Source organism: Rhamphochromis sp. 'chilingali' (assembly GCF_963969265.1).
Source record: "Rhamphochromis sp. 'chilingali' genome assembly, chromosome: 20".
Lineage (NCBI taxonomy): Eukaryota > Metazoa > Chordata > Actinopteri > Cichliformes > Cichlidae > Rhamphochromis > Rhamphochromis sp. 'chilingali'.
The window spans coordinates 22,751,209-22,767,814 of record NC_137947.1 but is presented as its reverse complement, the minus strand read 5'-3'; the positions used below and the strand labels follow the sequence as shown (position 1 = coordinate 22,767,814).

Here is a 16,606-nt window from a genome sequence, read left to right as displayed (position 1 = left end):
CATCTCAAAGCTGTGTGTTGAGGTGTAGTGTTTGCATACCCTGAGTAAAATAGAGTTAGTTTAACAGCAAGTGAACTCGCTTTGGAAGAAACATCTGTTCAGAAGACAAAAAGCATTATTTGTCAACCAAAGCATGTTCTCTTAAGAGAAGTTATGTTGTTGCCCTCAGGTTGGTGCTGTCCTGCACCTGTGGGAAAAACAAACTGCTACTCAAAATCTTTCATATCGTCTTCTAATAAGCTGCTGAATGTTGAGTAGTTTTTCTTATTCCATCTTCAATCTATGTTTAGGTTCTACCCAGAGACTTTAAAACTGTACCTACGTGTAGTTTGTTTATTTATTCCAAATTTTATATGGTTATTATGATGGTGGACTGTCAAACTGAATTGCCCATTGTGGCATAAAAGTTTTCTGAATATGCGCGTCGCCTTCTGAGCTAAGTCTTCATTTCATGAGCATGAAGATTACAGTGAAAGAAACTGAACATGGCTGTGTAATATCAGTCACCAGTTTGACTTTGCCTGTTATTTGGATAAACATGCAGGTATTCAAAGGGCTGACAGAGAGACAAAGATAACTGTGGAAAACCTCCGTAAGAGTTGCTATCTGTGCACATTAGCTAGAGCATTTCTTGTTCTTTGTTATCATTTGATAATGTTTTCATCATAATTAAAGTGACACCGGACTCAAGAGAAAGCACAGCAGCTTTAAAGTTTCCAGAATTCTGAAGAGTTTTGAAACAGGTGAGTACACAGGGAAGTGAACTCTTTACAGGGAAATGGGGATTTCTCTCAAAGAGAAGAGGACACGTAAGAGCTGACTAAGGTGAGGATCGCAGATACAGTTTCAAATTGTTTACTTCTGTGTTTCTTCTTAGCAGGTTGCACTGGCCAAACAAGTAGGCTGAAAAAATCAAGAGAGGGAACAGAAGAGAGTGGTGGAAAGCGGGCAGGAAATTAACTTGTAAGCATATTTCTCTTGACAGGTAACGTCCCACTTGAAAGTGCAGGTAAGCTGAGTTTGGAGGAATGCACCAAAATCTTTCCAGCAATCTCAACACCATGCAATACCAAGGAGCCAATGATCTTGCAGAGTGTGGACACTCAAACTGGAGTCACCTCAGGGTGGGCAATTCCACCTGAGAAGGGGGAGGCAGAAGTGAGAGAGAGAAAAAGAGAGAAGAAGAAAAACAGCCTTGGCCTGCCAGGACCATGACTAAAAACAAATATTGGTTGCATATAACTTTTTGTGAAAACGTGTATTTTTTCTATCAGCTGACAAGTTTTATTTCAAATAATAATAATAATATTAATAAATAAATAAATGAAGATTTTGGCTTCTTCTACCAGCCACTTCTTTTAGGGGACTGTCTCCATCTCACCCTAACCCTAGCATCCTCCTCTGTCACACCAACCTCCATCATGTCCTCCTTCACAATATCAATGAACCTCCTCTGTGGTCTTCCTCTTTTCCTCCTGCCCGGAGGACCATATGCATACCACTGTCCCTCCTCTACACATGTCCAAACCATCTCAGCCTTGCCTCTCTGACTTTGTCTCCATCCTGAGCTTTCCCACTGATGTACTCATATCTAACCTCTCTAACCTCTCTCTCTAAATATTAATTTATCTATTTCTGGTAGTCATTACTCTTTGATCAATACAAAAAACAAAAAACATTTTGACACATGAATTAAGTATTTCCAGTGAGCTACAGCTTTTGCAGAAGTGGGGTTTTTTTCTGAATGCATAAGCATGCTCTAATTTGCAAAAGAAATCTTCAGAACTGAGAACTTGTGAGAAATGTGCTAAAGCAAACAAGCAAACTGTAATTAGGTGTTGGACCAAAAAAGTCCAATGTGCTCTCCAAAGGTGACAACTGAGTGTTGTCTAACAGTTTATTATAGTAATCTACAATCACAGTATGTTTTTTAATTTACTTCTTTATTAGGAGATACCTACATTCATCTGAAGAATAAAGGTTTCACAGGACTCTGTGCAATCCTTTGGAAAAACTACATACACCCTTACTGCTTCCATAAGAATTAAGGATGTAAGTAGCAGCTATACTATTTTGTTTGGAAGGGTTGCCAGGAGAAAAGCCTATTCTATCTAAAATGAGCTTGGCAGCACAGCTTAGGTTTTCCTAAAACCCCATAAACACAGCAAAGCCCCATAAAAAACCCCTCATTTGTAGCACGATGATGAAAGGGTGATGATTTGGACTTGTTTTACAGCCAAAGGATCTGGGCACTTTGCAGTCAAGTTGACCATGAACTTCACTTTATACCAAAGTATTCTAGAGTCAAATATGAGACCATCTGTCTCACAATTAAAGCATGGCTCAAACAGGGACCTGAGTGGACCAAAATCCCTCCATATACAGTTATTGCCGTTAAAGATGATTCAATAAGTTACGGAATCATACATTTAATTTTTGATTAGATAGACAGTTCCATGTAAAAATCATAAAGGCATACAGAATAAATACAGCCAAACGCTGTGTGTTGTTGTTGTTTTTTTTACCTCCTTACCTTTAAAGAAAATATTAAGGTTAGCTGGGCTGCCATCTTGTGGCATTTTACATTTATTACATTTATTTTGTACTCTCTCTTTATATTTTCTGCCTCACAGCACATCACCCATTACTACCTGTTGGAATTCCGAAAAAGAAAAGTACATCTCTGCAGCATTCAGCTCAACTATCTTCTGTTAAACGCAATCCTTTCTGTGATCAGGACTCGAGCTTAGACAGTAACGGTCACAGGCCGGTTGTTGGGTGTGTAATATGACACACTGAGTGGGGCTGGGCTATACTTTGCTATTGTATCCAAATAAGCCCAGCCCTTCACGATCCTAACCTGGCTGACGGGTACGTTTCACTCTTGGGTGGGGCTGGAGCTTTTATATTATATCCTCACATCACCCACTGTCACTGCGCAAAGACGCATAAGACATTGAGCGGACAGATTTCGGCTCCTTTGCTCGCCTTTCCTCTCCGTGTACACCGTTCGCTGATCGCCGGTCATGTTTCGCTGTGGGATCGCCTACCCTCGATGCAGGTGGATCATTCCCCTGCTTCTGCTCTTCGCCATTATTTTTGACCTTATCGCCATCTGCGCACAATCGGGATGGGTAGAGGACGAGGACGCCAAGTCTCACTACGCCAGTATGTGGAAGCAGTGCCGCGGCTTAAAAGACAACTGGCAGTGCCAGTCGCTCATGGAGTTCTGTAAGTATCAGTCTACCTCACACATAAACCATACACAATATGCTGTTCAAAGATAATCCGACAAGAGCGAATGGGATGCCTTAATGCAGCCAATAATAAACCTCGAGTCAGTGCGAAATTCCACATTCCCATATTGTAACTTCAGGGTGTTGACCTCTGCTAAAGAAGTCCAGGCTGAGGGGAGGAGGGAGGCCTGCAACAGTCAGGCAAGCAGGCGGAATGAACTTTGGTCTCCACGAGCATTAACTCTTTTCTCGTTTATCACCTCCAGCTTAAATAAACGCAGTTGAAAGAAAGGCGGTTGAATGCTGTTGGATAATAAGTCCTGAGTGCCTTCCTTCTAGGCTGACGTCTTCACGCCAGGAGAAACATTCCTTGAAATAGCTTTCTGTTCTTTAGTTTGTGTGAAGGGTCACAACATTAGTTCGAAGAAGGCAAAACGATTCAAACGTAGATAAACGGCAGCAAAAAGAATCATGAATAAAGAAACGATTCCTCACATAATATCCTGTTCAGTATGAAACCTGGGCATTGGCGGAGGAAGAATTTTCTTTTCTGGGGGCAGTCGCACTTAGGTTATGGTTGTGAAAACATATTTATAAGTAAATTGTAAATTTTTATATGGAGTGTAACCATAACACCCCCCCCCCCCCCTTTTTTTTCACCTTTATGGTTAATAATGTTAATTATTAATATTAATGGCAGGATTAGCATGAATCTTGAAAACATACTTCTGAAGTATCAGAAATGGGTGCAACCAACAGGCACCAAAGATGACTAAAAGCCTGTTAGTAAGTGAAGCCTGAGCTTTTTTACTGTTAAGATATTGATGTTCTTATCATCAAGATAATTACTAAATGTGGCCTTCATAGAAGACAGCGCAGAGCTGCTGTTTGATGGTGTTTGTGTAAATTGTGGCATCCTTGTTATAGAATCCTTGGTTGATGTCATTTTAAAGGTTATCTTCATATTAGAACACACGAATAACTAATGTGCATTTTACAGTACATATAATGTATAAACCTCTTTTTATCAAAGCAGTGAAACTCATAGTGCTATCCCCATAGCAACCCATATGTGAAATATGTTCCCACAACTGTGGTGGTTGCATAACAACCACAGAGATAAGTTCTTCTTGAAAAGTAGTAGTTGTTTAATTGCACAGCCCCCCTCAGGGTTTACTATTAGTGACCAGAAGGTCCACTTTTGATTACAGCCCCTGAAAAAAATGGATTTACAAAGAAATTAAACCTATAAAGACAAACTGTTGACAGATGAGGTCATTGTTGCTATGACTTAATGGATTAAAATACTTTTACTCATCAGAATGATTCAAGGGCACCCTGAATAAACCCTTACGAACAAGAACTTTGTGAACTCTGTGAATCTGCACAGGTAGCGAAAACCATATCAGGAAAAACAAAAACAACTCGGGTACATTTAGAATACTTTAATAGCTTCTCCCAGCCCAAACCAAAGAGAAGCAGAATTTCACACAGACTATTTTGGGAGAACCAGTTGATGAGTTTATTCTTCAGCAAAGACTGTCAGCCACAGAAACGTAACTCACCGACACACAAGGAGACCCAGTATGTGGAACAATAACTGAGAACAGAACAGACTTGTATTCTCGGTCTCTCCTACTCAGGCTTTATTTGTGTTGCTCCACGCCTACTGTGGCCAACAGAGACACTATTGTTGTTCTTATCAGACTCTTTGAAAGTCACCTAGGTCAGCCTAATGTCACACAGCTCCAAATTAGGGTCTGCAAAGCATACATGTAGCATCACTTATTAGACTCGCCATTCACAGTGGTAATTATTTTAGGAGTTGCTTGCACTCTTTAATGCCATTTCTAGAAAACATAACCAGAGATCTAAGCATGGAGCACAGCCCCAAAGCAAGATCTGGTATTTTTTGTGTAATATGTACATTTTAAAAAAAAAAAGTACTTTTAGCACTCAGTGGCATAAAACCTTACTCACAGGAAAATGCCCCTTATTTTTTAGATGTCTGTTGATATTACTTTTTTGTGTTTCATACTTTGCATGCACACCTGTGTTTTAGTTTAAAACATGGTTAAAATGATCACTTTATTAATCAGCAGTTCAACAGATCACCTCAGTTTTACTGTATGTCACTAAATAAGTTAGTTTTGTATTATTTACACAAAACACATACAGTCTACTAAACTGTGGTGTCATGTTTTATTATATTTAATGACCTCACTGTAACAGTCAGTTGAGAAAATAATTGTTAATGGGAATAACCACTTGCTGCAGCCCTAATTAAGATGACTGTTTAATGTAAATATCCATGGCTGTGTGACAGCAGCTCCAAAAAGTCAACAACAACAACAATTGCCAGTGTGGTTGTTAAGAGAGTATTATAGCTCTAGCATGTTGTCAGTGTTTTTCTGGCATTTTTCTGATCTCTTTTGATATTTCAGGCTAAATAGTTTTGTTAGGCTACGTTCACACTGCAGGCGAAAGCGCATCAAATCCTATTTTTTTGTCCCTATGCGACCCATACCCGATCACGGTATGACAGTGTGAACGGCACAAATCCAATATTTTCAAATCCGATCTGGGTCACTTATGTGGTACTGAATCCGATACATATCCGATGTTTTAGAAAGCGACTGCTGTTTGAACGGTCATGTCGCATTAAATCCGTCTTTTACGTCATTGACACAAGACAGACGCCAATTATCAGCGCTGGAGAAGCGCCCGAGAAGACATCGCGAACGCTTCCTGGCCAGATGTCAGTGAAACTGTTGGGAAGACAACGTTGGAGAAACGTGAACATTTTATTTGTACTGTATAATCTCCAGATTCTGACAGAAATCTGCAACTATCCTTTGAAGCACCGCTCCTCTCTAAAACAGCAATAGGGATAATTATTAGGTTATTTACATTATTATGTTAACAACAAAATAACTTAAAGCAAAAATTGGGAAACGTAAAGTCCGAAGTCTTTATATTAAGGGCCATCAGTCAAACAATATTGTTGCATTTTATTTGTAGTGTGAACAAGCAGACAAAAAAAACGGATTTGATCAAAAAATCGGAATTGAGCATTAAGACCTGCAGTGTGAACCTAGCCTTATTTGCCTCAACCGCTCTCTGCTACTGTTTTGGTGTCCTTTAGTCTCAGCGGGGCTGAAGCTGTTACACAAAGAAGAAGAAGCAGAACAAAGCTGCCTGAAGGCTGCTGGCTAGATGAAGGGTACATTTTGGCCCCGCGGTTTCTCTGGCTTAAATACTTGTAGGGATATTCTGAAAACTAAGGAAACAAACACAACCAGAGCACAGTTTGTGTGTGTAAGTTGTAGGATGTTGTGAATATTGGAAGCAGACCAAACTAACTCCCCCTCAGGGCGTTTAGGCCAACTGCCTGTAAAGCTGAAGAGACTGAATTCTCAGGAACTGCAGTTTTAAATAGGAAGAAGCAGTTTCAGTGTTCTGGTATGAGTGCTTGAACAAATCACATAATTACAGGCTTGACTATGGATGATGGCAAAGGGTTGGGTGATCTGATAGTATGCTGAGACAAAAGAAGTTTGTCACGCCCTTATGAGTGTGTTAGGGCAGTTAGGGGAGCACAGCATTAAGGCAAAATTAGAATTTTGCATCACTTTGAGGAAGAGTGATATTTCAAATTACAGCAGCCCATTTTGAGTCAGAACTGACTAACTATACATTGTTTTAAAACACACACACACACACACACACACACACACACACACACACACACACACACACACACACACACACACTCTTAGAGCCACAGTGATACAGTGATTCCAAGGATTAAGTATGATACATGCCAGTCTGTATATCTTATTTATTAGTAACAGATTAAGATAGCTGCAAAAGATATACTTAACCACTGCTTTCTTTATCTATTAATCTGCTGCTTGTCTTCCCAGTTTGTTGTGCAGAGAGAGTAATGACAAAAAAGCCACTTTAATATCCGTCAGAGCGTAATTTTCAGATTTATTTTCAATCAAAAGTATCAGGCATGATGATTCATACTTCAAAGCACCTCAAGACACTTTATATTTTAAGGTAAAGATCCTACAATAATAGACAGAAAGTGTTCTTAACGATATTAAATGTCTTGAGATGACGATTGTTGCCAGTTGGTGAAATCTAAATAAAATTGAGTAGCTGTAATCATTTTAGCCCTCAATTAAATACCAGCATTTGGAGATTTAATGCTTATCGCCCACTCACTGTCACCGCTCTCTAGCTGAGCCCAAACTGTGAAAAATGTAAATGCGCAAACAGCAAGTAAAAAAAACAAAACCAAGGAGCTATTTTAGTACGATTTACTGCATTTCTAACACTGGAGTTTCTGGTTAAGAGAGTGTGCCATTAAAATTCTTTCAGGGAGAGCGCAGGGTGTTGTCGATCCCAGCTGCCTCTGTGAAAGCCTTATTCTAATAGCTTTTAGAATAAAAGCTATTAAATTATCCTTATTATCTGAAGGTTTAGATTTGTCAAATATGGGAAAGTCAGTGTATGTTTTCATAATCATACTAATAGGGCATTTTAGTAAATTTGCAATTAGAGGCAGTTTCAGGCACGCGGGTAGCGATAGTGTAAAAATGTAGGAGGGCAGCCAAATGTCTTTGTGTTTTGATTAAATGGGGAAAGCAGATGCTGAGCAGCTGGATAGTAGTAAGTGTGAGTGATTGGGACACGCATTTCGAGTGCTCACCCAGTAAACAAGGACACACCCATGAATATTTTTAAATTAAACAGTCATCGTTAAGTGTAGGAGCTTTTATATCAGTTTTTAATTCTCGTATGGCAAAAAGTATCAGTTCAGAAACTCAAAAGCTTTTTCTTCTACCAATAATGAATCAAGACACCATGTAAAACAGCTGAAATAGTAGCATGTCTCTCTGTGACTGTCTCCTTTGTTTCACTTGTTTTATTTTGAGAGCTTTGCTTCTTGAAGAAATACTTGTAGTAAGTTTATTGGACTGAATCTCACAATAAGCCTGAAGTCATCAAACTGTTGATAACCAGTCTAGTTTGGTGAAAAGCAGAACACTGTGTTACTGGTGAGCTTGAAGCTTGGTTGATGTTGACATGGGTATGGAAGGCTGAACCAGTTGGACTAGTCTGATGTGTATGTGATGCTGCCTGGGGCTGAGGCAGGTAGGCCATGACCTGAACACATTCACAGGCAAAACACTGTGAATAATTTAGGGTGTAACTTATCCAGTATCAGTAAATTGGGTGTAATACTGTGCTGATCCACATGGCGAGCTTACATAAAGCGTAAAACTCTCAGGAAGTTTTGTTTTTAATCCTTGATGCAAGTAAAACCTATTCACAATACAATGAACACCTCTTGGTGCTTCTTTGCAAACAGCAGCAGTGTCACATGATAATTTGTTCAAAGGCTGGTGGTGCGCTGAGTATTTGGCCAACAACTCATATCAGTTTTTGTCCAAAAGATTGAAAAATTTGCATTTTGGGAGGTTTGCATCTCTGCTAAAGTTCAGAGGCATGTCTGCCGACGTTACAGAGTTTTAGAGAATTCCAGTGCTTTTAAGGGTGTGGTGTGTGTGTGTGAGCAAAACAAAATTTGTCACAGCTTGAACCTTAGTAACTTTGCAATCTGTGTGAGCACAGCCTTGGGGAGGGGAGCTGCAATAATAACTAAACACCATGTAGACATATTGAACAATAGATGATTCATTTAGTTCCACAAACAAAAGTGAGAGGGATTTGGATTTACCACCAAGCTGCATCCTGAGCTGTCATAAACTGTTGTTTTTGGACAATTTTAACGCATAAAAATTTGACCCAGTAAGCAGTTAATGCTTCAAATCCTGAGCTTCTACAAAAAGGTGGTGGTTTGATTTCAGAGGTGCACAATAAAGTTAGAATGAATAGTGCAGAAAGAGTGCTGCCTCCTTCATTTTCATGAATCTTTTTACTGAACATTAACCATAAATAGAAAAACCAAAGCTGTGTTGAGGCATAAAGCAGCCGAAACCTTCCCACTAAGACTGGAAAGTCTGTGCGCAGCTTTACAGTTGTAACTTTCTGCAGCTGTTTTCTCTGAGGGCTTAATGGTAACATGTGCCAACATTTTTAACAGAACATATTCAGAGATTTTCTTTTGTTTTGTTTTGTTTTTAAGAAAATTAACTTAAAAATGGAAATGGGAGTTGTACCTTGTGTGGCGTATAAGACATACACTGTTGTAACACTTGTTGATATACCAGGTTTGAAAATCTTAAAAAAAGACTCCTTTTAAAAAAACTGAACTTTTCAGACTTTTGTTTCTTCTTGAGTGTCACAATTGTTTTTGCTTATGTTTCGTTCCAGCTTGGGCCCAGGCAGTCGCTGCTCTAATGATCATTGGTCTAATCATCCTCATCATCGCCTTCATTTTGGCCATTGTGGCGATGTGTAACATCAACATTGGTCTTATGGTTGCTGTTGCAGCATTCTTGATCGTTGTTGGTAAGATACACACACACACACATGCACAAAAACTTGCATCCACACAAACACCTAATTTCTACAGGTATAATTACTTCCACATCTACACAGTAAAAATATTGTAAACAAAGTCAGGTGGGGCTGGAGATATGTATTGAGAAGAAGAAATAATCCTCCGTTTCAGATATTCTTTGTTGGTAAATGAAATTAACTTTAACTACACGAAGAGCAACACTCAACCACAGATTAGAATCTCTGAAACTGATACCAAACATGCCTCCGGTCTTATCGGTCCATTACATGATGCTTTAATCTTCAAATAACATGTTTAAGCTTGCAAATGTTCAGACAGCAGCTTCCCAAATAGAAGCAATATGCAAAATAGGTTAAAAAAAAGTAATAATCTGAAAATATTATTTTATACCAACACCAAAACTGTAAAATAGGGAAGGGAAATATGTGGGAGTTGCATACAATCACACAATAAAACTAGTGACGCTGATAATGACTGCGTGTTTTGGCGTTAAGAGGGTGAGCGTAGGAAAAGGCCTTTTTCCCCTGAGGCGTGACGCTGCTGTGGCAACAGCTGGTGTGTTTATCAGACAGACAGACTGACTGACTCACCTCACAGACGAAAGACCCTGACACAGTTACAGGTGGTGGGGTGTTTTTTTTATTTTAAGTTGCTTTACACTGTAATAGTCACCAAAAAGATAGCAGAAATGACTGCCACCTCAAAAATCTATTTTCCTATTTTTATTCGACGGCATCCCAGCTGCTGTTTCAGCCCACACAGCTCCTTGTTGAAGATATGATCCTACATTGAATCAAATCCAAGATTCGGGGTTTATTTTATAGCTGCATTTTACAGAAATATGTTGAATTGGATTGGATACATCACTTTGTCGGTTGCAGTTGCCTGCAACTGAGATTTTGATTATACAGGAGTTTTAAAATAAAGTCGGGTGTTTGAACAAAATGTGCAAAATAGTGGGATGAGGAAGTTCAGTTTCAGTCTGGTGGAGGGTTTTACAAAAAGAGGTGGTGGTTAAAAATCAAACAAAACAAACTAAACTTGAACGTTTGATTTAAACTGTGTATTTATGAAATATAGAAAAAGAAGAGTATATTGATGATTTTTGGCAAGCATTCCTTCAAAACTATATTTTCTTCACTTGTTAAGTCTTTACTCTTGTGTCCGTATGATGTCAAAGAGAGCGGATATCCCTAATTTGGTCATTCCTACTGTGGTTGGCTCTGGCTGTGAGCACAGGAGCCCAACCCATCTGCCATTCAAAGCATTTTTTTTTTTTTATGAGGCGAGCGACTCTGAAGAAATTTGGCCTATTAGGAACAGAAAGTGAGATAAAAGAGCTTGCTTCAGTCAAGTAGATGAACTGTGGGGCCCGTCCCCTTTAATATGTTAATGCAGTGTTCAAAAATTCAGGCCTGCCTTTGCAATTAATGTGAAAGTGCGTGTTGAAACAGAGTAGTTTATGTTCACTCCCTGCCTTTCCTAAGCAAAATAATGCTGTTTTAATAGTCATCTGTCATGGGAAAGTGGATCTAACTGAGTCAGAGTCACACCTTTCTCATGAATAATCCCTGGTAATAATGACAGGTCTGCCAAAACTCACCTCGAACTCCCAGATGTTGATATGCTGATGAAACTCTTACACAAGCTTGTGAAGGTATTTTTCACACCCTGCTGTTACCATCAGTGTAGTGTTGACTGCATGACTGACTAAGTATGTTCAACTTCCTTGTTTTCTGTAATGGTTTTAAAACTCTGCTCATCTAGTTTATGGTTTAAATATATTTTTTATTAGTAGGTTTTTATTTATACAGTAAAAATGAACTCTACTTTCCACTGACTGGTCTGTGAGAGTAAGTTATTCGGCCAATCTGCTATATAAAATCTCCCTCTATTTCTTGCTTAATAAAAAATGCAATAGATCATTTATCAGCTTCTAAACAATTTATCCCCAAAATGAGATCTTGCATAAATTATCAAATGTAATAATAGGTTATCATTATTGCATTGTTTAATTTTCCATCTAATTTAGTGGAGTGAACCCGGAGGCATTTTGCAGTTGTTAACACATAGCTTTATATCAGTTTTTAAATAAAACTTAAATATGTACTTTGCTTAATTATCCCAGGAAAAGAAGTAGTTCTCATCATGTTGTAATTTAAAGCCCTGAAACCCTAATTTCTGAATTAGCTTTTGACCATTAACAATGACTTTAGACAACATTTCTAGTAAAGTAAAAAAAAAAAAAAACAATTAGTTTGAGCCATTGCTGGTTTAGGCAGTTTGGCATTAGTTGATTTATTAGTGTAGATTATCACCTCACACTGTGCACCAAGCCTTGTTTGTCTGTCTCTCTCTGCAGCGATTATCCAAATCATCGCTCTGATCATCTACCCAGTCAAATTCAATGAGCTGATCTTTGAGGGTAACTATTACTACACCTGGGCCTACGGATTTGGCTGGGGCGCCACCATCATCTCTATCGGCTGCGCCATCCTCTTCTGCTGCCTGCCGAGATATGAGGATGAACTCAGCGGCCAGGCAAAGGTCAAATACCTCTATACTTCTGAGTAAGGAAAAAACCTGGGGACCCACCCAGTCATAGCCATTTCCACTTTTCGCTCTGAGCTGCATCTGGACTGGCCACTGAACATTTTTACACTGTGCTGTTTCACCAAAGATTTCCAATGGCTTATTCAGTTTAATATGGTCCAGCAATGGGAAAACCACTCTTCTACAATCTGTGAGTGAAGTTATAGGCAAGAAGTAATTCCTACTGGGAGTGGACTGCAATTGGGAACTGCATCTACTTTAGTACACAGATCTCTATTTTAGATTTATTAAGAAAGAAATAATAATCATGATGTTATTTTTTTGTTTTTGTCATATAAAACACACTTATCAATTTACCTGTACTTTTATAACTGTAACTCTCTAACACAGTCTCACATCACTTTGTGAAATAGTTGCAAACGTCAATCAAAGGACCAAGAAACAGACAAACATTAATTTTACACTTCATTTTGATTTTTGATTTGATATTTTTTATAATTCTATATGTTTGGTTACACAAGTTCCTGGTTATATTTAGGAAAACTGTATCGCTTGGGTTAACCTACTATATTTACTACATGTTTTTATGTGTCCCTAAAAGGATGGTATAGAAAAGTTAAATAAATAAAAAAATAAAATAATGACCATATAGTCAACTAAATAGCTCACATTTTGTGAATATTTCACAAATGGACCACGAGACTGTGCTTTATTGTCAATGCAAGATCACCTAAGTGCACTCAACTTAAAGGAGGTTAGGTATAAAGCTTTTTTTTTTTTTGCCTGATTTGTCTGTATCTCCTTGATAAGCAATCCAGAGTCAAATATTTTGCACAGGATATCAAATCATTCAGTATCATTTCTTGGATTTGTCCTGTGTGCCATCATTAGTTTTTCTGTGTCTTTTGTTCTGTATGTTGCTGTGTATAGATGATAAGAAGTAGACTTTGCTTCTGGAATGTAATCAAGTTATACAGAAAATGTCTGTGTGGTTCAACTTTCCTGTTTGTAACTTTTTATACATTTTCTTATTCATTTGCTGTTTGTCTTCATAGTTCTGTTCTAAATTTCCATATTACCAAGGGGATATAACTGGGGGAGTTCACTGTGCTGTTTTGTCTGGATGTGTAATTAAGTAGAGCGATTGAAGGTAAGAGTAAAAATGTTTTAAAAAATATGCAGGAAGGGAGTAATATTCTGAGAAATGGCTCATAATTTCCCCTTAAGTCACAAAAAACCTATTTATAACACAAACCTTCTATTATGCCTCTAATAACTTAATTAAATCACGGCCTAAATTGCGATCAGATTTGGCGAACAACAGTGTAGGAAACACTGACACAGTTGTGAAGTGAAGCAATTTCTGCTTCACTTTGGAAAAATGTGTTTTGTTTCTTGTAATTTTTATTACAAACAATGTCAGAGACAATCTTCACCTGATTTTAGGAACTTAATCTTTAAATTCTTTGAGATTTTTCTTAGCGTCACTTCTCACCTCTCCACCTCTGTCGGCCAAAAACACCTTCAATACCCCATCATGAATAAGGCTAATGATACACTTCTCGAGTAGGGCGGCAGTTTGATGATTGCTGTGATCCCGGAAAAAGTTGTTTTCTTGTTTTCTGGTTTCCAGTGCATGTTGCTTCTCTGCGTGCCGCTCTAAACTGGAAGACAATATAAAGAAATTTCCACTGAACACAATGATTAATTTAACATAAACAACAAAAAAGAACAACTCATATCCAGATTTTTTTTTACCTTTATCGAACTTGATAACAACTGATATCCCCGTCCACATCATAGTTATTTTAGAACATCTAAATGTGGTAACATTTTTGTTTTAGGTGGTCAAAATCTTTGTTTAAAGGGACTCGCGATGAACTCAGTAGGTTTACTGTGTTTTTAATACTGGCAGATTGCTGACAGATGACCAAATGTGTATTTTCTAAAGGCCGCCAAAAGTTCTCATGATGCCACTTTGGCTGACATTTTCTTGTTTGATAAGACACAGAAACAATGTTGTACAATCATCTGACTTACTGTGTGGACAACTTGTGCCTTAGCTTCTTCAGTGTTGTTTCTGAATCCTTGAATGTTCGATCCAACTGGTAAGTCAGGTTTTACTGACTTATGACAAGTCTGTTCGTGTTGAGACAAATTTCATGCCCAAGCAAGATGAAGTTTTTCTAATCAATTAAAGAAAGAGTTCCAAAGAAGTAGTTATTAGTAATTGATTCTCGATTATTGGCCACAACCCAGTTGAAGCGTTTCGCATTAAATGTAGATTGTATAAAGTTGTTGCTAAATAACAACCGTTATTTTATACCTTTTAATGAGAGCAGATTTACTCTTCCTAACTCTATTGCAACAAAAACATGTTTTTGCTCAAGGCATGGATCTCTGTTTTTTTCTTGTTTTTTTTTTTTCTTTTTAGTTCCAGCTTTATATATCATTAGTAACTGTATGGATCTATAGGGACTGTCTCACTGGAAATCTAGCTGGTTTTCTGCTGTAGTTTGAATAATTTTGGTAGCGTGTGTATTTTTATGCAATAAAGAGTTTTTTTGGAAAGATTTTCTGAGTGTTTGTTGAAATGCAGTGACTATTTTTGTATTGCTCATATGGACAAAATGATAAAGTGAAGTTTGTGTGCATAAACAAGTCAAATTGAAATATTTGTAGTTTTGAGATAAATATCACAACACAATAATAGATCAGTCAACAGAGCTGGGCTAAGAAAGTGAACGCTCCAGGGTGCGGGAGCTCCTTTAGTACTCTTTGAGTATTGAGTCCTGATCACTTGATGGAGAAGTTAAATCCATAAATTTAAAGTGGACTGTGATGGTAATACGGAGCCAGCACAGCTGAATTAGCAGAGGTGTGACCTGTGAGTCATTGGATTTAGTCATAAGCCTCACATTAGTTGGTCTAAACAACCTGCAGATGTTCCAAGGAAGCTTTAAGACAAGCGAACAATGAATTGTAATTACTAAGATGTAATGGAATAAAGGCATCAGTAACATTTCTAATTCAGGGGATGACAGAATGAAGCGCAACTTGGCAGAATTCTGTTAGGGGCACAAACAAGGATTTCTCTTTATTCCCTTTATTAAGTTAAGATGAAATTGTCAACCTAACTTTTAATATAGTGAAAGCACTTGTGCAAGGTCTGTACTTATAAACCTCTTTGGACTTAAAAGAAATAAACAATTGAAAGTCATCTGCGTGACACTGATTAAAATAAAACATCCTTAAAACATATTTACTACATTTCTTAGTTGAACCTTGAAGCAGATGGGCTAGAGCAGCAGAAGACCACACAGGGTGCCACTTCTCCTAAAAACATGAAACTGAGCTTATAATTTGCATATGCTCAGCAAAATTGGACAAAAGAAGACTGAAAAAACAAATGAGTCTTAATTTCTGCTGTAGCATTTGGTTAGTAGGGTGAGACTCAAACAACATGACAGCATGAATCTATCTTGCTTTATATCAACGGCTCAGGCTGTTAGTGGCACGCTTTGGACAGCCTTATGCTACAGCCTACCCGAGTATTGCTGCTGACCATGTCTATCCTTTTCTAACTACAGTGTACCCATCTTATGATGGCTGCTCGCAGGAGGATTATGTAATCTCAAACTGGTTTCTTCAGCATGACAGTGAGTTCACAGTACTCACAGTCACTAATCACAGTCAACACAATCAAACACTTTGCCACCAGCAAATCTGCAGCTTGTTGAATCTGTGCCACAAAGAATGAAGGCAGTTCTGTAACTCCAAAAGAGTGTTCAACCAAGTACTTACAAGGTGTACCTAATAAAGTGACTGGTGGGTTTCTCATCGGTAACTTCAAAGTTACAAATTAAAGTTAAATGTGCATGTCAACCTGAGTTTTTGTTCAGTGGTATTGGCAGCATAACATTAATTTGCCACTCGTGGTTTATCGTCACACACAGAGCATTTGTTACCACATACAAGTGGAGACACACATTGGTGATAAACAGCTCAGAGATCCAACGATGTGAGTCATACATTTCTGGTGTACACACCCAGCACCTCCCTGACTGGGAATTAGACTTTGCTCAGCATGTTGTGGCAAGTTTGGTTTCTCTGTAAAATGGGAGTGGCAAGAACAGAGACAGGTAGGGGAAGGGAAAGACAACACAAAGGTAGAGATCGTAAGGGAAAGTAACACAGCACTGAAGCAGGAAGAGAAAACAAATGGTATCACACTGGAACTTTTTAATCCACACCATGGACTATAATTATTTTCCCTCTGTGTTGTTTCTGTTTTTCACGTCACAGAGCGAAAATCTGC

General features: G+C 38.3%; 1 protein-coding gene across 1 annotated transcript; it reads left to right on the top strand.

Annotated features, from left to right (window-relative positions):
* Window positions 1–2,844: 2,844 nt before the first annotated feature.
* Window positions 2,845–14,861, top strand: perp (p53 apoptosis effector related to pmp22). Its single transcript, XM_080868752.1, has 3 exons — window positions 2,845–3,231; window positions 9,585–9,722; window positions 12,098–14,861. Exons 1-3 carry the CDS (start codon window positions 3,027–3,029, stop codon window positions 12,307–12,309), a joined length of 555 nt encoding a protein of 184 aa, XP_080724878.1. The 5' UTR covers window positions 2,845–3,026; the 3' UTR covers window positions 12,310–14,861.
* Window positions 14,862–16,606: the final 1,745 nt, after the last annotated feature.